Genomic DNA, 23,752 nt, shown 5'->3' with positions numbered 1-23,752 from the left:
TCTGTAATCATGATGGCTTTCCCCAGGATGTGTGCTGCTATTAGAAAGCTGCCTTAAGAAATTGCCGATTGTCACACACTCATTGCTTCTCGACACAGTGGATAAGACTTGGTTTCTCCCTGTTTGTTGATGTACCAGACGACAGACGCACACTGTCCATCTGGATAAAAACAGTCCTGGAGGAGAGAACATCTTGAAAGGCCTGCAGCGCTAGGACTGCTGTCTTTTCCAGGACATTGATATGCATCTTGGCCCCTTCTAGGGACTATGTACCTTGGTCTGTCTTCCCCTAGTAATCCCCCCACCCCAGTTGGGAGGTATCCGTGGTCATCATGGCAGTGGGCAAGAGAAGAACAAATGGATGGCTTTTGGAAAGTTCATTTAAATATATCCACCAAAGAAGATATCTTTTGCATGCTTGTGTGGCCTTGACTGGGGCAGTTAAAGGATGTTGAAAACTGGACCACTGAACTGAGTGTCCACTGAAGAATTTGCATGTGAAACCTTGCTAGAGGGATGAGGGTGATGGCAGCTGCCATGGTTCCTAAGGCTTGTAAAATTAGTTGTGCTGGAAGAGAAGAATGTAGTATTACTTCCCTGACCTGGAATGAGTGTGTCTGAATTCAAGCTGAAGGAAGAGAGGCTATCAAATTGACAATGTCCACACTAGAACCTGTGAACTCCAGATTCAGTGCAGGTGAGAAGGTGTAAGCTGTAATTTGCTGCAATTGGCTGTGATGCTAAGATGGAGTCATAGTTGGAGGAAATGAGCCTTTGCCTGAATAAGCTGATGCCTGGTTGGTGCGGGTAAGAGCCAGTCGTCTAGGGATGGAAACACTTGGAATCCCAGCAGTCTCAAGTGAGCTGCTACCACCATCATACATTTGGTGAACATGATGGGGGCAGTGGTGAGACCAAAGGGTAGTGCTCTGAACTGGTAATGACTGGTTCCCAGCCAGAAGTGCAGATATCTTCTGGACAGCATGTTTATTTTTATGTGGTAGTATTCATCTTGAAGATCTATAGAGTACATCCAATCATCCTTTCATAAAAGCGGAACGGACTGACCTATGGACATCCAGAAACTTGAATATTAAATGAACTAATTTAGTTTGCAGAGATCAAAGGATGGATCCCATGTATTCTGTTTTCTTTGGCACCAAGAAGAATCCTGAATAGATTCTGGATCCTTTCTGGTCAGACCTTCTGGATGACTCTAACAGCTTTTCTATTTCTAATGCTGCTGCTTCCCTCTGACTGGGTGGAACATTGTGGATTATTTTCATTTTTGTAGGGAAAATTTGAGAAAACGGTATGATATAATAACCTCTGGATATAATTCTCTGCACCCATGAATCTTTTGTTATGGACAGCCAGACTCTTTGGTGTAGAGACAACTGCCCCATGACTGCCTCCAGAGGGCAGCAGTTGGGTCCCTTTTCAAGAGTGCTGATGGGGTTTGTCCAAGGAGGAGTCCGAAAAGCCCTGATTCTGTGGGCTACCTCTGCCGCAGAAGCAGTATCTTCCATTTGAGATTCCCCCCTCTGCCCCTGGGAGAATTATCTCTTCATGAGGTTTGAAATGGACCAGATTTACAAAACCACATTTTCCTTCCTCCTCGTTGATTCTGGAAAAAATTTATTTTGAGGGGTAGAAAAATGCATCTCTACAGCATACAGGGTCTTTCCTTCTTGCTCACATCTGGAGAGCATGCCCTTCACTTTGGGGCCAATAAGGAAGATCCATCAAAGGGAGCATTGATAAATGAAGGCTTAAATGGCTCCACAAAGTCGTATAGCCACATCCAGGCATGTCTTCTAATGGCTATACCTGAATCCACTGCCCTGAAGTACTTTCCGCTGCATGGGAAATCGGCCTCATGGACAACTTAGATATCCATTTGAGGGGTGGCCAATTGTGAGGTGACTATTTTGGTCCTTGACAGACATGGACCTAGAAAGAGATTTGGAGAGTTCTTTAGTCAAATCTCTCTGCATTCTTGTAAAATGTGCCACATAATTCAACTATTGCTAAGCAAAGGTCGCTGAAACATAAATGCACTTACCAAATTTGTCCAAGGCCCTGGACTCCTCGTTAGGTAGATGGACAAAAGAGCTCTACTCCACAAGCTCATTTTTAGTGGCTGCCATCACAACTATGGCATCAGCTGGGATCTTTTTGCTCCAGTGCTTCCTGTTCATGGCAGGCGCTAAATTTTTGTCTGGACATTTAAGGATAGGCTCCACAGTGTCTGGTACCTTCCATGCTCAGTGACAAACTATATCTACAAGTTCGCCAACCGGACCAGATAAGAAAGCCTCTAGAAACATTAATTCCTCTTGGGAAGGGGTATAGGAAGACCAACCACCTTTCTGTTTTAAGAGCTCTAGAATGTTTCCAAAGGACATGTTTTCAGGTGAAGATCTGGGGACCCCCCCCTTCATCGAAATCAGTGTCCTACGGGAGACATTCCAGAGAGTAATCCAGGGGTCTCCTTTTACACGTTCTCTTCTGGCAGATTTCTTCAGTGGTGTGGTCTGGAACGGTATCAGAATAGATGGAGGAGTCCTAAGGGACTAACTGTAGACGTCTATGGACTGGCTCTCCCAGTGGAATGGGAGAATGAGGCTCACAGCAGAGAACCAAAGGAGGTAATATTGTCTGAACTGAGGGTGGTAGATGTCTTTGAGAAAGTCCTCTCCACAATTTCAAAGGCAGAGCACCTGGGAAAACAGGAATCAATGGCAAAGGAGACTATTTCCTGAAATGTCTGCAATTCTGTAAGCACTCCACCCGATGAAGTTGGTCCCAAGCTGTCCAATGTTGAAGTCTGGGGGGAGGGGGGGGTGTCAATAGCTTCGGAATCAACTTTAGTCCCCTGGATCCAGCACAGATGCTTTGGCTCAGAGTCTCCTCAGGCTTAGAGATGGACAACTCAGGGAAGTAGCCAGAATTGAAGAATAGACCCTATTCAGTTCCAAACAGAACACCCACAGGGGTCGCGGATCCAAGGACTTCAAAACAGTAGGGTGGATATAAGGATCGACCAAAGGGAAAGTAGTCACAGGTAGACTCACCGACCAAAGGGAAAGTAGTCACAGGTAGACTCACATATCCAAAGGCAGATGAAGCAGACAGTACCACCCATCTGGATCGGAGTTCTGAGGAATTCTCTTCATCCTTTCTAGGTCAGCCTCGGATAAACTCATGGAAAACTTAACAGACGAGGTGCACAAAGTACAGTTTTGTACCTACCATAAATGTAGATGTTCGAGTGTTCACCCTGCTGCAGTCATTACACTTGGGTTATCCTGTCGTCAGGCGGTCCCGCAGTCAGCCGGAATTCCAAAGTCTTGGTCCGGCGTCAGTTGCTGTCACCTCATCCCTGACGTCAGTGCGCCAGGGGTATATATATTGCAACAGACGCCATTTTCTTCAGTTTTTCTTGCCCCAGATGTCAGGTGCCCCCAAAAGGGTGATCAGAATTAGTACCAAATGGTGTGAACACTGCACAAACACAAAATCCCTTCAGCTATAAGCAAATACATCAGTAAGGCATAGCAGAGATTTAGCCAGTAGATCAGAGGGGATGGAGGGAGGGTAACCTGGACTGCAGCAGGGTGAACACTCTAACATCTACATTTATGGTAGGTACAAAACTGTACTATGTTCATCGTGTTACCCTGCTGCAGTCATCACACTTGGGTTGAATCCCAAAGCTAAGGTAGGGGGGAGGTATCAGAGGGTTAGTGGAGGCAATAAGGTCCTGCAGAACTGCAGTGGCGAAGCCCGCCCTGGACTTAGAGTAAAGAAGTAAGTGATCGTGTTTGGTAAAGTGTGTACAGATCTCCAAGTTGCAGCTTCTAAAATTTCCTTGGTAGGAACCCCCCTGAGAAAGACTGTAGAGATAGCCGTTGCCCTGGTAGAGTGGGGATCTAATGGTAGCAGGAACTGGTTTCCTATGATGGGTATAACAGAACCGTATGCAATGACCTATCCATTTTGAAATGGTTTGCTTGGATATAGCCCTCCCTTGAGAAGCTGTAGCATAGGATACAAAGAGCTGGTCAGTTTTTCTGAAAGTCTTAGTTTTATCCAGGTAGTAACAAAGCTGCCTGTGAATGTCCAAGGAATGCAGGAATCTCTCATCTTTGTTCTGTGGATTGGGGAAGAAGGTGGGTAGGCGGATGGTTTGATTTAAAGCTACACTGGAAACCACCTTAGGCATAAAGGAAGGATTAAGTTCGTAGAGAAACTCTGTCTTGATGAAAAATGAGGAAAGGTTCCACTGCCATTAGTGCCTGTAGTTCTGAGACTCTCCTAGCTGAAGTTATTGCCAGGAGCAGGGCAGTCTTCCAGGATAGGAACTGAAGGTCTGCAGAGAAAGCTGGTTCAAAGGGAGGAAGCGTTAGTTTTTCCAGTACAAAGTTGAGGTCCCATGTTGGTGTAGGAGCTCTCCTAGGTGGTCTAATGTTTTTTGCCCCTCTGAGGAACTGCCTTAGAAGAGGATTTGAAAATAAAGGTGGATTTGTGTCGTAGTGAGCTGAAATAGCTGAAGCATAGATTTTAATTGAGGAAAAGGAAAGTCCTTTGTGCAACATCTCAGCTAAATACTGCAGAATGTGAGGCATGTGAGGCTGAGTTGTGTCTTGGCCTTTAGCTTGGTTCCAGGCACAAAACTTTTTCCATTTGTCCGAGTAAGCCTTCCTGGTGCTTGGCCTCCTGGCTTCCAGAATAACATCCAGAACTGCTTGTGAAAGAGGAGCTGGTTGGATGTTTAGTAGATTTGCCATGCAGCCAGATTTAAAGTTTTGAGCTGGCTGTGTAGAATCTGTTTTGTTGCGTGAGCAAATGGGGTATCTGAGGCAATATCCATGGTGGGCTGTGAGCCATATTCTTCAATAGCGGGTACCAGTGATGGCGTGGCCAGTATGGGGCTATGAGAATCAGTCATGGTTTCTCCTTTTTGACCTTCAAAAGAACCTTTGTGAGGAGAGGTAATGGAGGAAAGGCATATGCTGTCAGGTTTTTCCAACTGAAGGAGAGAGCGTCCACTTTCCAAGCTTGATGGTGGAATGTCCTTGTACAAAATTGTCAGTTGGTAGTTTTGAGGACTGGCAAACAGGTCTATGTTTGGAAGGCCCCATTCTTGAGTTATCATTGTAAATATTTGTGGGTCTAGTTTCCAATCGTGGGATCTTTGATGTTTCCGCTTAGGTCATCTGCCAATGTGTTCTTCTGTCCTGGCAGGAATTGAGCTTGTAACTGGACTTGGTAGGTCAGAGCTGTGTTCCATAAGATCATTGCTTGCCTGCAAAGAGGGTAGGAATGTGTGCCCCCTTGTTTATGTACCACATTACTTTGGTGTTGTCCGTCTTTATTGCAAGTTGTCCTGGATGTAGTAGATCCTTGAAGGCTGTCAGAGCTTTCTGTACAGCTAGCATCTCTTTTTGATTTATGTGCAGTTTTCTTTGTTCTGCAGTCCATAGGCCTTGAATGCATTTGTCCTGCCATGTGTGCCCCCCAAGCGTAGTCTGAAGCATCTGTTGTGATAGTCTGCTTGGTTGGGGGCAAGGTGAAAGGCTGACCCTTGTTGAGGTGACATGCCTGTGACCACCACAGAAACTCCTGTTGAAGGCAGGGAATGAGAAATATCATTGTGTCCAAGCTGTGGGTGTGCTGAGACCATACGCTTTTTAGGTACCACTGTAATTTCCTCATATGCAGTTTTGCAAATGGTATTGTTAGTATGCAAGATGCCATGAAGCCCAAAGCCTGCAGAATTTTTCTTGCAGTTAATTGGGTCTTTGTTGCCATTGTCTTGAAATATTGAGTCAGTTGTAGTTGCTTGTCTGGTGCAAGATAAGCCTTCTGGGCCGTTGTATCCAAGCTGGTACCCAGGAATGTCATTTTTTGTGAGGGTACTAGTTTTGATTTCTTTTCGTTTACTGTGTACCCCAGACAATTTAGTAGATGCTTCACAAAGGCCAGATGATGTAAGAGAATGTCTTTGCTTTCTGCTTGGATGAGGCAGTCATCCAGGTATGGATATATTTGAATTCCTCTTTGTCTGCAGTATGCAATTACTGGTGCCAGGCATTTTGTGAAAACTCTGGGTGCAGTAGATAAGCCAAAGGACAGTGCAGAGAATTGATAATGGGTTGAACCTGCAATGAAACGGAGGTATCTTCTGCAACTTTGTCTGATAGGGACATGCAGGTATGCCTCCTTGAGGTCCAACGTTACTAGCCATGCTTCCTTGCCCAACATGGGAAGTAGCTGCTGTAGTGTTAGCATCTTGAATTTGGGAACTTGTAAGCAAGGGTTTAGAATTGAAAGGTCCAGAATTGGTCTCCAAGCATTGTCCTTTCTGGGTACTAGAAAGAGCCTTGAGTAAAATCCTTGGCCTTGCTCTCGAGTAGGTACCAGTTGAATGGCTCTCATGTCCATGAGAGCTGTAATTTGTTTTTGTGCCTCTGCCCATTGATTTTGTGGCAGGTTTGGCATTCCTCTTTTCACTGGCAAGGTGTGAAAGTGGAATCTGTATCCTCGTAAAATTATGTCTAGGACCCATTTGTCCTTTATGACCATGTGCCAGTTGTCTGCAAAAAGTGCGAGTTTTCCCCCCAAGGGGGTTGTCAAGAGAGTACTGCTTGGCCAGATGAGGTGCAAGTCATTGAGTTTGCCTTCTGGTGGGTTGAGACCTGTCTTCTCTTCCCTTCTGTGTTGTAGTGCCCCATTGGCGAGGTTTATACTGGGCTTGTGGTTGTCCTCTGCCCCTTGGACGCCTGTATTTACCCCTCTGCGGTCTGTCAATAGCTGGAAAAGACCAATTTTTTGTTGGCCAGCTTCTACTGAAGCGATGGGGTTGTACTTGTAGGAAATCTTTGACTGTCTGCATTGATTTTGCCTTATCTTCCATTTTCTTTAAATCTTCTTCTGCTTTAACTCCAAAAATAACATCCTGCTGTAAGGGAGCGTCTAGTAGTTTTGCTTTAACATGATCAGGCAGAGTTTGTTCCTTTAACCAACCAAGCCTACGTATAACCGATCCAGTGACAGCTGCTCTGCAGGAGGCCTCCAAAGAATCAAACCCACATTGTAAGGTATGTTTGTCCACCTGCTCAGTGGCGTGCAACAAATCCTGTACTTCTTTCAATTCAGATTGGTGGGGAAGGGAGGTTATCCTTTGCTTTAACTGAGAGATTAGAAACTGATGATACTTAAGCATATGAAATTGACAATTTAGTGCCCACATAGCTAATGTGGCTGAGGTGTAAACCTTTTTCCCCCACCTGTCTAGTGCTCTGGAATCCCTCTCAGAAGGTACTCTGTTTTTAGCCATAGAAACCTTAGCCCCCTTGGGACCCTGGGAGATTGTCTCTGGGTCAGCTACTGGGCTTTTGTAAAGAAATTTGTGGGAATCGGGTACTCTGTAGTATCTGTCAGGCTTAGCCGGAGCAGGAGGAAGAGAGTCTGGCTTGAAACTGGATTCTAAATAGACATCATCCACAGTGTCCAACACAGGTGGGATGGCTAGAAGTCTGTGTTAGGGGAGTAAGCGAAACTCTCGGAGCCTTTTCTTGGAATCAGAGTAGTCCTGACCTTCCCAGTGAAAATGTTCCCTCATAGTGTGCAAGTTTTCCCCAAAAGAGTAGTCCTCAAGAGGAGAAGCTGAGGGAATAGAGTCCTCAGCATCAGAATCTTCATAAGGAGAGAAGGAATAATCTTGGTCCTCAGAGGAATCCGAAGAAATGGACAATTGCTCAGAGGAAGCAGAGTCTTCCTCTTCTCTAGGCCTTTTGTCAGGAGGGGGCTATGAACCACTGATCTTTTTAGATTTAGGAGGAGTCTTAGACTTAGAAAACGTTTTAATGGTGAGTCTCGTCGGTCTGAAAACGCCTTCAGAAACAGATGGTGTTTCTGTAGCACCAACGTCTTTGAAGCTAAGTCGTCGGAAGGGCCTGAAGTAAAAGGCTGCGTCGGCCTAGTACATTCCGTCAAAATATCCGTAGCGGTCTCGGGTTCCAGATCTGCGGTAGTCGGGGGCTGCGTCGGAGCCTCACTGAGAACCGGAGTACCGGACACCGGATCAACCGAGGCCTCGGAATCTGGCTTAGGCCTGGGCTGTCGGTCCTTATCCCTGCGTTTTTTGTGCACGCCGGTAGTCGATATCTCCGACAGCATGTTGTAGTTAAATTTTCTACCAAAATAGTGTCGTGCGAAATCAAATCGCCTTTTAATAGTACGCTTATTAAACCTAGCACAAAACTGACAAGAAGTGACGTCGTGATCAGGGCCTAGGCAAGGTATGCAGTAAGAATGAAAATCCTTATGAGGTATTTGCTTCCCACAAGAAATGCAATTGTTAACTTTTTCTGACATCGGTCTGAGGCAAGAAAAGTTTCCCCAACGGGGTACTTAGCTTTATAGAAGACTTCGGTCTGAAATTCGAATTCGACAATCTCAGGAGTCTGCCGACTGGCACTTGCGAACTGCTTCTGCTTCGGACACCACACGGCAAGAAAGACTGAAGAAAATGGCGTCGGTTGCAATATATATACCCCTGGTGCACTGACGTCAGGGATGAGGCGACAGCAACCGACGCCGGACCAAGACTTTGGAATTCCGGCAACTGCGGGATCGCCTGACGACAGGATAACCCAAGTGTGATGACTGCAGCAGGGTAACACGATGAACATCAGAGATCTTGAATGTCTACAAGGGGACTGCACCAAGAATGGTGAAGGGAACTGAGGTAAGACCATTTTCCATTACAGGAAGGGGTGACCAGATCTGAGGTGATTTTGATTTAGACACGTCCAAGGTGGTTGGATCAGATTTTTTTTTAATTTTTTTAACAGGAGGCTCCGAAGAAGGAGCCAAACATGATGCAAGGTCCAGCAACCTCCTAAAAGATTCTTTACCTTCGGGAGTTGAGTCCGGCTTTCCCTTATCAGATTTCTTTGAAGGAGTTTCAGCCAAGCTGAAGCAGAAGTAGTGGAAAGGAGGAGGCCCTACATCACTAGCTTGTTTCCTCATGTCTGTGAGATCTCTGGAGTTAAAACCAGAGCGAGTGGAGCAGACCACATCTAAATAAGCAGCTCCTAAACAGTATACACATTCCCTGTAGGCAACTGAGTTAGGTATTTTATGCCTACAGATAATCCATTTTTTAAAACAAGTAGGTTTGTCAGTCATTCTGGCCTAACTAAGCTAAAGAATTATAACAATTAGTCTAATTTTTCTTCTTTTTTTTTTTTTTTTTTTTTTTTTTACTAATAAGGATTAAAAAAAGGTAGAAATATAACTACCAACAATGGTAGGCAAGAAATACTCTACAGATTAGAGAATTTTAGCTAACAAGTACCAGCAAGGTACTAGGAAGTACAGAAAAATCTGTAGCAATCACTCAGAAAAATATGGAGAGCAGTAAAAAGGTAATCAAGGAAGGTAGGTGAAGAGTGGATAGTAGAAAAAATAGCAAAAACTCACTATTTAACTAGAAAAAGTATAGTTGTGTACACTTACCGTAATGTTGGAGCGTATTCACTGTTGCAGTCCTGACTACTGGGACTTCCTGCCTGAAGTCCCTTGGCCAGTCCAACTACCAGAAAAAAATCTTTCCGGCTCCCAGGCTGGGGGACGCCCAGGCCGTCAGTATGCTAAGGTATAAAGGTAGCCAGCCAGTGTCAGAACACCAGTCTTATTACCCCCCCCCCCCAAATAACAGGAGCCCAGAAGACTGGAGGCATCCCAAAGGATAACCTGGCAGAAGAGGAGAGGTCAAGGAACGGTTCCCTTGGCTGAGACGGACAGTCAGAAGACTCCTATAACTAAGGCTAAGGGGGAAGGAGGGTGGGAAAGAAGACCGCAACAGTGAATACACTTGAGCATCTAAATTTACACTAAGTGTACACAACTCTATTATGTTCTTCGGGTTTCACTGTTACAGTCTTGACTACTGTGAAGATTCCCAAAGCAGAAAAGAGGGATGAAGGATGCTAGAACAAAGACAGGATGCCCTGCAGGACAGCAGCGGCAAACCCTGCTCTGGATTTGAAGGACGCCAAATGGTAGCGTTTGGTGAAGGTATGCACCAAGGACCAGGTAGCTGGCTTTAAAATGTCTTTGGTGGGAACCCCCTTGATGAAGGCAGCAGAAGTAGCCCTGGTGGAGTGAGATCTAACCCTAACTGGGGTTACCTTGCCATGAAAGCTATAGCAAAAGGAAATACAATGGGAGATCCATTTGGAAATACTTTGCTTGGAAGCAGGTTTGCTTTCTGCACCAGGGCCAAAGGTAATGAAAAGTTAAGTTTTCCTCAAAGCTTTTGTCCTATCCAGATAAAAAGTAGCTACCTGTGAACATCCAAGGAATGCAGAATTCGCTCCCCTTTATTTTGAGGGTTGGGGAAGAAGGTTGGTAGATGGACTGTGATTCACGGCAGTGTCAGAGATCACCTTGGGCATGAAGGATGGGTGGTCCTAAGAGAAACCCTGCCCTTGTAAAAAAAAAAAAAAAAAAAAGAAAAAGAAAGAAAGGGTACAAATGTCATGACGGCCTGCAGTTCAGAAACCCTTCTAGCTGAGGTGATAGCTAGTAGTATAGCTGTTTTCCAAGTCATAAACTTGAGGTCAGCAGAAGCTGCTGGTTCAAAGGGAGGCAAAGTAAATTTTTCCAAAAGAAAGTTCAGGTCCCATGGAGGCAAAGGTTTCCTTCTGGGAGGCCTAATGTGTATGACCCCCCCCCCCTAAGAAATTGTCTTAAGAGTGGGTGGGAAAAAAATGAGTGTGCAGGCACATAAGCAGAAAAGGCAGAAGCATGCATTTTAACTGAAGAGTAGGAAAGTTCCCGATTTACCAGTGAAGTCGGGTATTCCAGGACGTTGGCAATGTGAACCAACTGTGGCTTTAGGTGGTGGTCTTTGCACCAAATCGAGAACCTTTTCCATTTGGCTTTGTAAGACTTCCTAGTGCTAGATCTTCTGGACTCCTTGAGGATGTCTAGCACCTGTTTATTTAGGGTGGCAACTGCAGGCCACTGAGGGAACATCCATGCTGCAAAGCTCAGGGTAGACAAGTTGGGATGAACAATCATTCTGAGTGAGGAGGTCCACCCTCTGAGGCAGAATCCACTGTGCCTGGTTGAAGAGTTGGCGGACGAGAAGGTATCAATGCTGTCTGGGCCAGTCTGGGGCTATCAGTATTGCTTTTGGGCCCTCCTCCCTTATCTTGAGCAGGACCCGAGGAATTAAATGTATGGGGGAATGCAAAAATGAATAGTTGGGTCCATGGGAAGAAGAAGGCATCTGTTTTCCAGGCTGACTCCTGTTTGATCCTGGGGCAGAAACTTTGCAATTGTGCATTCTGCTTGGATGCAGACAGATCCACTTGAGGGAACCCCCCCAGGATTGGGTTATGGTTTTGAAACTCACCTGGTGAAGATGCTGCTCATGAGGGTCCATAAGATTCCTGCTGAGGCAGTCTGTTAAAACATTCTGAACTCCTGGAAGGTACTGTGCCATGAGAGGCAGTCACACAGAGTGTGCTGTTTCCAGACTTGCATCACCAGATGGCACAGTGTGGAGGAATGTATTCCTCCCTGTCTGCTGATGTACTGCATTACTATGTTATTGACAAGCTCTTACTAGCAGAATGCCGAGTGTCCATTTTTCTTTGAAGGCTATTAGGCATTTTGCACAGCCACGAGTTCTTTCCAGTTGAAGTGCTCGTTTCTGATGTTGGATTTCCCACTTCCCTTGGGTTTGAAGTTTGTGGAAGTGAGCCCCCCAGGCTGTCTCTGAGGCATCTGTTGCAAGGGTCTGTCTCAGAGGACTGAATATGAAGGGGAGGCATGGGTTGTAAGCGCAGGTCTATGCCCACCATGCAAACTCCAGTTTGAGACAAGGGATGAGGGGAATCTCTCTCTCTAGTGGTTGGGAGTTCTGGCACCATATGTTCCCGAGATACCACTGCAGCTTCCTCATGTGCAGTGTGGCCAGGGGGACCATGAGGATGCACAAAGCCAAGTACCCCAGGGCTCATAAGAATTCCCTTGCTGAGATCTCATCCTTCTTTTGGATCCTTAGGAAGTAATCTGTTAGGAATATCACTTTTTCTGGGGGGAGGAAAACCTTCTGGAGGGTGGTGTCCAGGAGGGTCCACCAGGAAAACAATCCTTTGGGTTGGTGAAGTGATGGACTTAGAGTTCAATGTGAATCCCAGAGAAGATGGGAGGTTCTGGGTGAATTGCAAATCCTGGAGTAATTTGGTGGGATCTGTTGAATGTATAAGGCAGTCGTCCAGATAGGGACAGATATGTATTTCCTATGTCTTGCAGAAAGCCAAAGGGCAGAACAGAAAATTGATAATGACTGGATCCTGCCCTGAATTGAAGGAAATTTCTGTGGGATTTCTTTATAAGAATGCAGAGGTAGGCATCCTTTAGGTCTAAGGAGACCATGAAGACCTGCAGGGACAGCATAGGAAGGAAAATTTGAAGAGCTAACATTCTGAATTTGGGAACCAAGAGAAACTGGTTGAGTTTTGACAGGTCCAGGATAAAACAACCAACCGCCTTCTTTTCTGGGAACCAGAAATAGTCTGGAATATAAACCTATTCTCTGCTGAAGAGGAGGGACTGGTTCTACTGCTGCTTGTACACAAAGATTTTGAATTTAAATCAAGACCTCTGTCATTTGATTTAGGGGGACATCTGGAAAAACTGAGAATTTTAATGTTTCTCTGAAAGCAAGTTGTAGCCATTTGCAGTCTAGAACTCACTTGTTCGAGGTAATCAGGGTCCAGGTATAATAGAAGAGAGACAGCATTCCTCCTAGCTTTGGGGTGGGGGGTAAAGGTGGGGTGGCTGACTCATTGCGAGTCTCTGGAAGTGGTTTTGGGTCTAGAACCCCCCTTATCTTGAAGTATCAGAGGTTCACTGCCTGCCTTTTTGTAGGAGTTGCCTCTGCCTATATGTTTTTTTTCCTTCTGAGGCTTCCTCTGGCTACTTGTAGTCATGGAGGGAAAGGACCAATGTTTAAGCAGGGAGTTTCTACTGAACATGGAGGGCTGCACCTGGAAGAAATCTTTTACGATTTGCATAGACTTGGCTTTGTCCTCCATTTTTTCAGCACTTCTGCTTTTGGGCCAAAAAGAACATTCTTGTCAAGGGGGGCATCTAACAGATTAGATTTACCATGGTCCAGAAGGGCTTGTTCTCGGAGCCAAGCATGCCTTCTAATCACTGACCCAATAGTGGCAGCTCTGCAAGATGCTCCCATAACATCATATCTACAGTGTAGAGTGTGCTTGGCAACCTATGCACTAGCATGACAGAGTTCTGATAGTTCCTTGGAAAGGTTTTTGCCCTCTAGGACAGACACCTTCTGTTTAAGTTGGTCAAGGATAGTCTGCTGGTATTTAATTATATGAAATTGGCAATCGATGTTCCTCATAGTGAGTGTGACAGAGGTATAGACCTTCTTGCAGAACCTGTCAAGGGCCCTGCTCTCTATCTATAGGAACAGGATTTCTGGAAGAACTTGCTCTGGCTCCCTTAGGTCCTAGTGTGATCACTTCAGGGTCAAAAGGGTTTTTGTAGAGAAAATTGTGGGAGTCTTGAACCCAGTAAAACCTGTCTGGTTTTCAAGGGGCAGGGGGGGGGGGTAGAGAGTCAGGTTTCAGAAAAAATTCCTTAAAGACATCATTCACCACTACCAGAAGTGGAAGGATAAGCCAAACTCTTATGTTCCAGTAAGTCCAGAAACTCCCTAACCCTCTTCTAAGCCTGTGGGTAATCCTGAGCCTCCCATTGGAAATGATGTTTCATAGCATGGAGGGTCTCCCCAAAGATAAAATTCTCTGGTGGGGAGGCTTAAGAGAGGATTCTCTTCAGAGTCAGAGTCCTCATATGAAGTGTATGAAGGGCCCTCTTCAGATCAAGAGTCTTCTGAGCCAGAGTCCTCCACAGATATGGGGGGATCCTGATAAATTTCTGAAGGTTCATCTCTTTTCCATCTTCTGCCAGTGTGATATGGTCCTGCAGAGAACCCTGCGGAACTGAGCCAGAAGGTCTAACTGCAGGCCTAGGTACAGAAAGCCTCCAAGGAGTGGCTAAGGTCTTAGGCCTAAGAGTGCCCGGCGCCCTCATGCCCATCTCTCGAGGATGCTGAAAATGCACAGAGGACTCACTGCTGAGTCTCCGGGCAGTGCAGGCTCTTCAGAAACCAAGGCCTGCTGAGCGGTCCTGGACACAAAAAAGACAAGCCGTTGTCGAAAGCTTGCATAGAAGTGGATTTGAAAGATGACATGTTTGACTCAGGCCTCTTTTGAGACTGAGTCCTTGGTTCTGGAAGCAAAAAGGGCTGCGTAGGTGCCTCACTTGGTTCAGGAATTACAAGCCTGGATGGAGAGTCAGATGGAAATGAATTGTCGTCTGAAGGACTACACTTTTGCTTATCTTTCTTGAGCTTAGTCTGATCAACTTTAGTACAACTGACAGATGCCAGATTGTTGGTTAAAAACTTTTGCAAGAAACACAGCCCTACACCTGATAGTTCTGGTATTAAAATGCACACAAAAGTGACAGCAACGTTGTGATCAGGGCCTAGGCAATTAACACAAAAGGGATGAAAGTCTCTGGATGGGATATGCTTACCACAACTGAGACAGCTATTAACTATCTGACATGAGAACGGAAAGAAAAAGTTCCCCAACAGGGTACTTATCTGTCTGAGACGCTTCTCTCTGGTATGGACTGACTGACACACTTGAATGTTGCTTCGGTGCTTCAGGTCTTCAGCAGCAACAACACACTGGTGTTCTGACGCAGGCCGGCTACCTTTATACCTGAGCGTACACAGCCTGGGCGTCCGCTAGCCTGGGAACCTGAAGGATTTTTCTCTGGTAGTCAGGCCAGCCGAGGGCTTTCAGGCAGGAAACCAATAGTCAGGACTACAACAGTGAGACACAATCATCTAAAAGCTCGAGAGCGAGACAATCCACTTCTGTAGCAAATGTAACAAACGAGATCTGAGGTATGTTAGGTTGGCAGATTATGGGTAAAGAGAGGAGCTGCATACTTTGGATCCAAGCATATTCTTAGAAGCAGCGAATCTGATTTGGGACCCATCAGCTGAGGAATGAATGAAAATGATCAGATAAAGGGATATAAAGTACAGTTTTGTACCTACCATAAATGTAGATGTCCGATAGGAATGCATCTGCAGTCCTAACAAATGGGTTGTCCTGTCGTCAGGCAGCCCTTCGGTCGGCCGGATTCCAAAGTCTGGGTCTGGCTTCGGCTGGTGTCGCACTTCACCCGACGTCATAGCTGCAGTTCTTCGGGTATAAAGGCATCAGCCGACGCCATTTTCCTCAGTGTTTCTTGCCCCAGATGCCAGGTGCCCTCTTGGATGGCTAAATTTGGATAAATGCCAATGTTTCCAAATAGTAGAGAGCAGCAAACACATAAAATAAGCATGTATGTACATATATACAAACAAATACACCACAATAGATCCCCCCCAAGCTAGCTGAAAGATGGCAAATACCCTAGGAGTACCACAGAGGGGAAGGCGGGTGGGTAATCCTGACTGCAGATGCATTCCTATCGGACATCTACATTTATGGTAGGTACAAAACTGTACTATGTCCTTCAAGGATGCATCTGCAGTCCTAACAAATGGGTAGAATACCATAGCCAAACTAGGGGAGGAGGAAAGAAGAGAGATTATGGTGTAGTTAGGATCCCCTGCAAAACAGCAGTGGCAAAACCTGCTTGGGATCTAGAGTATAAAGGTAAATTATAATGCTTGGCAAATGTATGCACGGAGGTCCAAGTAGCAGCCTCTATAATGTCCTTGGTAGCCACCCTCGTAAGAAAGCTGTAGTAGTGGCTGTAGCCCTTGTGGAGTGAGGCCTGATGTTCTCTGGAGTTTTCTTTCCATGGAAGGAGTAACAAAATCTAATGCAATTTCCTATCCACTTGGAGATTGTCTGTTTTGAAATTGCTTTTCCTTCCCTTCCTGTTGCATATGCTACCAGAAGCTGGTCAGTTTTCTATTGCACTTGGTCCTGTCCAGGTAGTAGCGTAATTGTCTATGCACATCCAAGGTATGCAACAGTCTTTCTCCCCTGTTCTGTGGGTTGGGGAAGAATGTAGGTAGGTGGATAGCCTGGTTTAAAGACACTCTGGATACCACCTTAGGCATAAATGTAGGTTTTGTTCTCATGGACACTCTGTCTTGATGGAAGATCAGGAAGGGTTGCACTGCCATTAATGCCTGTAGTTCAGAAACCCTTCTTGCTGAGGTGATTGCTAGCAGGAAAGCAGTCTTCCAGGATAAGTATTGTAATTCTGCTGTTGCTGCTGGTTCGAAAGGAGGAAGTGTCAATTTTTCTAGCACAAAGTTCAAGTCCCATGCTGGCAATGGTGGTTTCCTAGGAGGCTTTACATTTTAATTCCTCTCAGAAACTGCCTGAGCAGAGGATGTGAGAAGACAGGAGGATCCAAGCTGTATTCTGCCGAAATAGCTGATGCGTGTATCTTGATGGAGGAGTAGGACAGGCCTGCATGGAAGAGCTCTGCCAAGTACTCCAGGATGTTGGCTATGTTTACCAGTGACACATCTTTTCCCTTTGCAGTACTCCAAATGAGATATCTTTTCCATTTTGCTGCATAATTCTTTCTTGTAGAAGGTCTGCGAGCCTCAAGGATAATGTCTTTAACCCTTTGGGATAAATTTGGGTTAGTTGCTCTTATGTAATGTTCCAGGCAGTCAGCTGCAGTGTTTTCAGGTTTGGATGCAGTATGTTGTAGCTGTTCTGTGTTAACAGCAATGGGATCAGGGGTAGTGTCCACATTTGTTCCAGAGACATGCTCCTCAGTAATGGGTACCAATGTTGTCTTGACCAGTCTGGAGCTATCAGAATGATCCTTGGACGTTCCTCTTTGATCTTCAATAGCACCTTGTGCATCAAAGGAAGTGGTGGGAATGCATAAGCTGTCAGGTTGTTCCAACTGAAAGATAGGGAGTCCACCTTCCAAGCAAGTGGGTGGTACGTTCTTGTGCAGAATTTCTTGAGCTGGTGATTGAGTGGGGATGCAAATAAGTCTATTTGTGGTAGTCCCCATTTTCTTGTGATGGCTTTGAAGATGTCCGGGTGTAGCATCCATTCGTGGGCATCCGTGGTAGTTCTGCTTAATATGGCTGCTAGAATGTTTTCTTTTCCCGGTACAAAAATTGCTTGTAACTGAATGTTGTAGCTCAGAGCCACATTCCATAGGTCCAGTGCCATCCGGCATAGAGGGTATGAATGTGTGCCTCCCTGTTTGTTGATGTACCACATAACTGTGGTGTTGTCTGTCCTTATCATCAACTGTCCTTCTTGGAGGAATGGTCTGAATGTCTGGATTGCCAATTTTACTGCTAGCATTTCCTTTAGATTTATGTGCAGGTGCAGCTGATCTTGAGTCCATAGGCCTTGTATGCACTTGTCCAGCATGTGGGCCCCCCAACCGAGGTCTGAGGCGTCCGTTGTGATGGTTTGGCTTGGTTGAATGCTGTAGAAGGGCAAACCTGCGTTTGATTGACAGGCCTGAGCCCACCATAGGAACTCTTGCTTCAGGCATGGTATTAGTGGGATTTTTGTTTCTAGGCTGTGTCTGTGTTGAGACCATAAATTCTTCAGGTACCACTGTAGCTTTCTCATATGCAGTCTGGCATGAGGGACCAGAATTATGCAGGATGCCATGAAGCCCAGGGCTTGCAGTACTTTTCTTGCTGTTAGATGGTTCTGCTTTGTTAATGCCAAGAAGTAGAGAGGAAGTTGTTCTTGTTTTTCCACAGTTAGGAATGCCATCTGCTTTGATGTGTCCAGCTCTGCACCTAAAAAGGTTATTCTTTGGGATGGTATCAGCCTTGACTTTTTTATATTGACTGTATATCCCAGGGCTTGCAGCAAGTAAATGACTCTTTGTAAGTCTTCTGTTAGCTTGTTTTTGTTGTCCGCTTGTATCAGGCAGTCGTCCAGGTAGGGATAAATTTGTATTCCCTGAAGTCTGCAATGAGCGATTACTGATGCCAGGCATTTCGTGAACACTCTGGGCGCAGTAGATAAGCCAAAGGGCAATGCTGAGAATTGATAATGCTCTGATCCTGCAAGAAATCTGAGGTATCTTCTGCAATTTGGTCGTATGGGGACATGCAGGTATGCCTCCTTGAGATCTAGAGTTACCAGCCAAGACTCCTTGCCCAGCATGGGAAGAAGCTGCTGTAGGGTCAGCATTTTGAATTTTGGAACAATGAGGAATGTGTTTAAAGTGGACAGGTCGAGAATAGGCCTCCATTTTTTCTCTTTTCTTGGTACCAGGAAGAGTCTGGAGTAAAATCCCTTTCCTTGTTCCATAGATGGTACCTTTTCCACAGCTCTCAGTCTTACTAGCTGAGCTATTTGTTTTAGAGCTTCTATCTTTTGATTTGGTGGTAGGTTTGGCATTCCTCTTTTTCCTGGTAGAGTATGGAAATGAAACCTGTAACCTTGGTCTATAGTTTGCAAAATCCACTTGTCCCTTGTGATGTAATGCCAGTTCTTTGAAAATAAGGCTAGCTTTCCGCCTAAGGGTGCTGCTAGCTGTTCCCTGGTAGGCGGTGCCAGAGCCAAGTCACTGTGATTGTCCTGTTGCAGTGGTAGTGGCTGTGTCTGTGCCTCGCTGGTTGTTGCCCTGCCACTGGCGTCCCCTGTAGGCACCGCTGGATTGATTTCTGCCGCTTGAGCGCCTATTCCTGCCTCTCTGTGTTTTAGAGGAGTCTGGAAAGGACCAATTTTTGGAGGGCCAGTTCCTGCTAAACCTTGGAGGTTGCACCTGTAAGAAATCTTTCACTGTTTGTACAGATTTTGCCTTCTCTTCCATTTTCTTCAATACCTGCTGAGCAGGAGAACTAAATAAATTGACCTTGTCCATGGGAGCATCTAATAATTTTGATTTGACATGGTCCGGCAAGGCCTGTTCTTTCAACCATGCATGCCTTCTGATAACTGTGCCAGTCATGGCTGATCTAAAGGAAGCCTCCAGTGCATCATAGCAGCATTTTAAAGAATGGTTACTAACTTGCTGAATGTTATGCACCATTTCCAGAACATATTTCTTATCTAAAGAATCATCAGAGGACAGTTTCTTAGTTAACTGATCAAGCATAAACTCCTGATATTGGATCATATGAAACTGACAGTTCAAGGCCCTAGCTGACAGAGTAGCAGAGGTGTATACTTTTACCCCATCTCTCTAAGGACCTGGATTCCCTTTCAGAGGGAGGGATTTTAACAGAGGTAGATGCTACTGCCTTAGGCCCCTGGGAGATAGTCTCGTGATCTGCAAAAGGAGCCTTGTATAAATGGTGATGTGTGTCCGGGACCCTGTAGAACCTATCGGGCTTAGCAGGGGCTGGAGGTAAAGAATCAGGAGCAGTACAAGCATCATTAAATGCATCATCTACAACAGAAAGAACTGGAGGTATAGCTAAAGGCCTATGTTGTGGTAAATGCAAAAAGGTCCTAAGCCTTTTCCTGGAGTCTGAAAAGTCTTGGCCCTGCCACTGAAATTGTTCCCTCATGGCATGTAAGGTTTCCCCAAAGAAAAATTCATCAGGTGGAGAGGCAGAAGGAATCGACTCTTCAGCATCAGAGTCTTCGTAGGGAGAATAAGGAGCCTCTGGAGGGTCTGTATTGTCTGAATCATCCGAGGAATCATCCGTGGACACTGGCTCAGGGGGCTCTGCTCTAGGTCTCTTCTCTGGAGGTGGCTGAGAGGCCCTGTCTGGATGAGGTTGGGATCCCCTTATTAAAGAGATGAGATCCTCTGCCAAAGAAAGCATTTGGGAACTGGAACTGGGCCTGTGAGAGGGGGGCTTAACAGGCACAGACTTAGTAGTTTTGGCTGCTTTAGGCCTGGCAAAAGCCTTAATGGACATGGCTGCAGGAGGCCTAGCAGCTCCACGTGCAGGGGTGGATACATCCAAGGGGATAGTGTCCGATAATTCCTGTGAAACCACAACAGCAGGTTGTATTTCAGAAGCCGATTCTACCAGGTTAGAAGAGGCCTCGGTAGAAGGCATGGATTCGGCTGAAACAAGGACCGTTTGCTCGGTTTCGGCCGAAACCGAGACACTCGCGGTTTGCTTAACCGCGGTTTCGGCCAAAACCGCGGACCACGAGTGTCGGTCCTTTTCTTTGCGTTTTTTGGCAATTTGTGTAGTCGGAGGATCCGACGGCATAATATACGCAAAATCAGAACCGAAAAACTGCTCAGCAAACTCCGACCGACGTCTAAGCGTCCGTCGGTTGAAAGAAGCACAGGCTAGACAAGTTGCTACGTCGTGGTCTGGGCCTAAACAAGGTAAACATTAAGAGTGGAAATCTTTATGAGGTATTTGTTTCCCACAAGTTAAACAGTTATTCACTTTTTCTGACATCGGCTGAGGCAAGAAAGAGTCCCCAACGGGGTACTTAGCTTTTTAGAAGTCTTGGTAGTATTCGGTAGTAGTAATCTCTGGATCTGACCGACCGGCACTTGCTAACAGCTTCTGCTTCGGGCGCCACGCGGCAAGAAAGACTGAGGAAAATGGCGTCGGCTGATGCCTTTATACCCGAAGAACTGCAGCTATGACGTCGGGTGAAGTGCGACACCAGCCGAAGCCAGACCCAGACTTTGGAATCCGGCCGACCGAAGGGCTGCCTGACGACAGGACAACCCATTTGTTAGGACTGCAGATGCATCCTTGAAGGACATCTACAGAATTTCAGGTTCAATCTGCCCAACACACAAGTATAGTTGTGCCTCACACTAGGCACAGAAAGACAGCAACATCTATACCATCATTTAATTAACCTGGAGTATATATTACTGTAGTAGTCAGGGAAGAGGACTGGTCCTTCAAGGCCCACACAGCACAACTATTTCTAGTGCAAGCAAATCAACTTAAAAGCATCAACTCAAAGACCTGCAAAACCGAAGGCATGTACCTGCACACAAATGACATGGGATGTAGTTCTAGACTGCAGTGTTAAAGGACCGAAACGACAGGCTGAAATCACCACTTAATGCAGGGGAAAAATAGAATGTTTACTAAACCTGGATGACTATACTGGTCATCATAGGAATCCACCCAGAAGAACCGGAACACCTGATCTCCATCCGGTCCAGTCACAAGTGGGAGTTGACTTGAATCTATCTGAACATCTGCTGTAGCGCCATCACCATCAAGCTGATCCAATGGGTCCCATCCAAAAGATTCAGGTAGAACTTGATTCCTGGAAATGAGGAGGAAACATAGCTGATAAATTTCATCCACTTATGTTTTTAAATTACAGTACAAAGAGCAATTCAGATCACAGCATGTCAGACTACACAGTTTTGCTCTCCTCCCTTCCAAAAATAAATCATCATACTGTTCTACTTTTCTGACCATCTATGCCATCAATTACTTCTGCATTAACCTCTACCACAGTTTCTCTCTCTCCCCACCAATCTCCATCAGACTTTTACATTGACCTCCAGATCATATTCTTCCATTTCACTGTCCTACTTATCAAGTAACAGTTAGCCTATCACACAGTAAAAGAAATCTGAAAAAGGTTGGACCAAGCCTCATAATACAGTAGTGGAGTAAGAGCTTACTCCCTAGCATGCTTCAGGCAAAATCAGTACTCTCAATGAAAAAAAAAAAAATGCTTGCAAAAATGCTGAGCTTTGTCAATAAGAATAGTTACCTGGCAGATCCCTAAAGTTATGTTTTAATATGTCAGACCAGAGTCATACTACATTACATTTACTTGCAGAAAGTAGTAAATCTACTCTTTATATGCTTTTACTGCTCTACCTCTCCTATATTCTCTTACCCTGTAACCCTTTCTGCTACATGCACCATGATCTTTCGTGCATTTTCAGAATAACCTCCCATCTCCCATTCCAATATTGCATCGTATGGGTCTCACTGCCACTACAGTGTAGTAGCATGTTTGGAGAGCAAGAGTTTTATTCCTTACAGTCTGCTGTCTGTGCCCCCTCGCCCTGCACCTCCTACTCAGGATTACCCCATCACACCCCCCATCATGACCTTGTGCATTCACATAATGTTTCTCTGTCTGTTCTGCTCTAAAGTGAGGAAAATACCAACTATTGAGGTCTCTGGTCATTTCCTTCGTACATTATCCCATGTATCTTAAAGTTGGCTTTATACTGGACTCTTTCAAGCAGCCTAATATCCCTTTGCATATATGACCTCATGAAATGTACACAGTGCTAAAGGTGAATTCTTCCTTTTTTCAGAGGCAAACCCAGAGCTCAGGCTACTCAAGTGACCTGCTCCTCTCTGGCAACTCTCTATATACATGTATATCCATGAGAAGAGAAGCATCATCTGCTAACTATATGTAATAACTCTTGAGATGACACAATCCATAAGAAAGGGGAATAATCCCCAACCCCAATAATGTTCCATCTGAGTTGTTGCTTTTTCATCTGTCTTCAACCTGTGGGTTTCACATCAGACATCAGATCTGACTCTGACATATACAACAGCTCTAGGATCCGAAAAATCTGACCACCTCCCTTAACCATAATGCCCTGCTCTCTCTTCATCCCTTAGATCGAGTTTGCTGCTCACAAGGTAACTATTGTTCATCATACAAGGTACAAACCATATGTTCCTGAACAGCGTAGCACAAAGGGTACTGCAGGAGCTCAAATAAATACAGGTATATCCATAACAATATCTGTTAGGTCTCCAGAAAAGAAGAATTGGGAAGGGGGAATGGAAGGAGGGAAAGTTGAAGACAAATGAAAAAGCAGCAACTCAGATAGAACATTATGGTAACTTCTTTATCTGAAGTTGTTTTTCATTTAATCTTCAACCTATGGGACAGAGTCTCCAGCTACATAACCTCTTAGGAGGCCCATATGGAAAGATATTTTGGAGCACAGCAGAACCAAAGGAGGCCTTTTTCTTGGAAACTATGTCCAATTTGTAATGAATTAAAAGTATATGAATTTGATCAAGTAGCTGTAGAGCAAATATCAATAGGAACTCTACACTAGAAAGTAGTGGAATTGGACAGTAGAATGCACTTTGACGGGTACAGGTAAGGGTACTCCTCTAAATGAAATAAACCAGTGAAATGCAGCTTGTAAGCCAATTAGCCAAGGTTACTGTGGAAACTGGTTTCCCAAAACTAGTCTTCGAATATGAAACAAAAAGCTGGTCAGACTTTCTGAAAGGTTTAGTTCTATCCAAATAAAAATGTACCTGCCTATGTAAATCTGGCAAATGGAGTTTGTAAGACCCTTTGTTCTGGAAACTGGGAAGAAAACTGTGAGACTGACGACCTGTTAATGTTAGCATCAGATGCAACATTGAGCAGGAAAGAAGAGATGGTACACAATCGCTCAATGCTTGTGGAAGATCAAGTAGGATAGCTTAATATATAATGCTTGAAGTTCAGACATTCTTAGCTGAAGTGATGGCTACTAAGAAAGCAGTTTTCTATGTTGTCTCCAAAGGAGACATCCTCAGGTGAGGACCCTTCCCCTTCATCCAAATCAGTGTCCTCAGTGAGGGATTCTGGGGAGGAATCCAAGTGTCTCCTTTTGCCGGTACACTTACGAGCAACCTCCTCGGTGGGGTGCTCCAGGTAGTTATCAGAAAATTCTGGGTGTTCCAATTGGGAAGAAGCCGGGAAGGGACAAATCT

At 45.2% G+C, this 23,752-nt stretch overlaps 1 protein-coding gene across 1 annotated transcript in view; it reads right to left on the bottom strand.

The window, feature by feature from the left end:
• Positions 1–23,752, bottom strand: part of POLA1 (DNA polymerase alpha 1, catalytic subunit) — a 3,104,727-nt gene that overhangs the window by 2,759,058 nt on the left and 321,917 nt on the right. The window contains exon 10 of the mRNA XM_044072304.1: positions 21,136–21,314. Within this exon, the coding sequence (XP_043928239.1) occupies positions 21,136–21,314 (179 nt within the window). The remainder of the gene's footprint in view (positions 1–21,135; positions 21,315–23,752) is intronic.

The sequence above is a fragment of the Protopterus annectens genome, chromosome 5.part0 (genome assembly GCF_019279795.1).
Source record: "Protopterus annectens isolate FY-2018-M chromosome 5.part0, PAN1.0, whole genome shotgun sequence".
Lineage (NCBI taxonomy): Eukaryota > Metazoa > Chordata > Ceratodontiformes > Protopteridae > Protopterus > Protopterus annectens.
The sequence above is the reverse complement of the archived record's forward strand: the minus strand, read 5'-3'. Positions and strand labels throughout refer to the sequence as shown.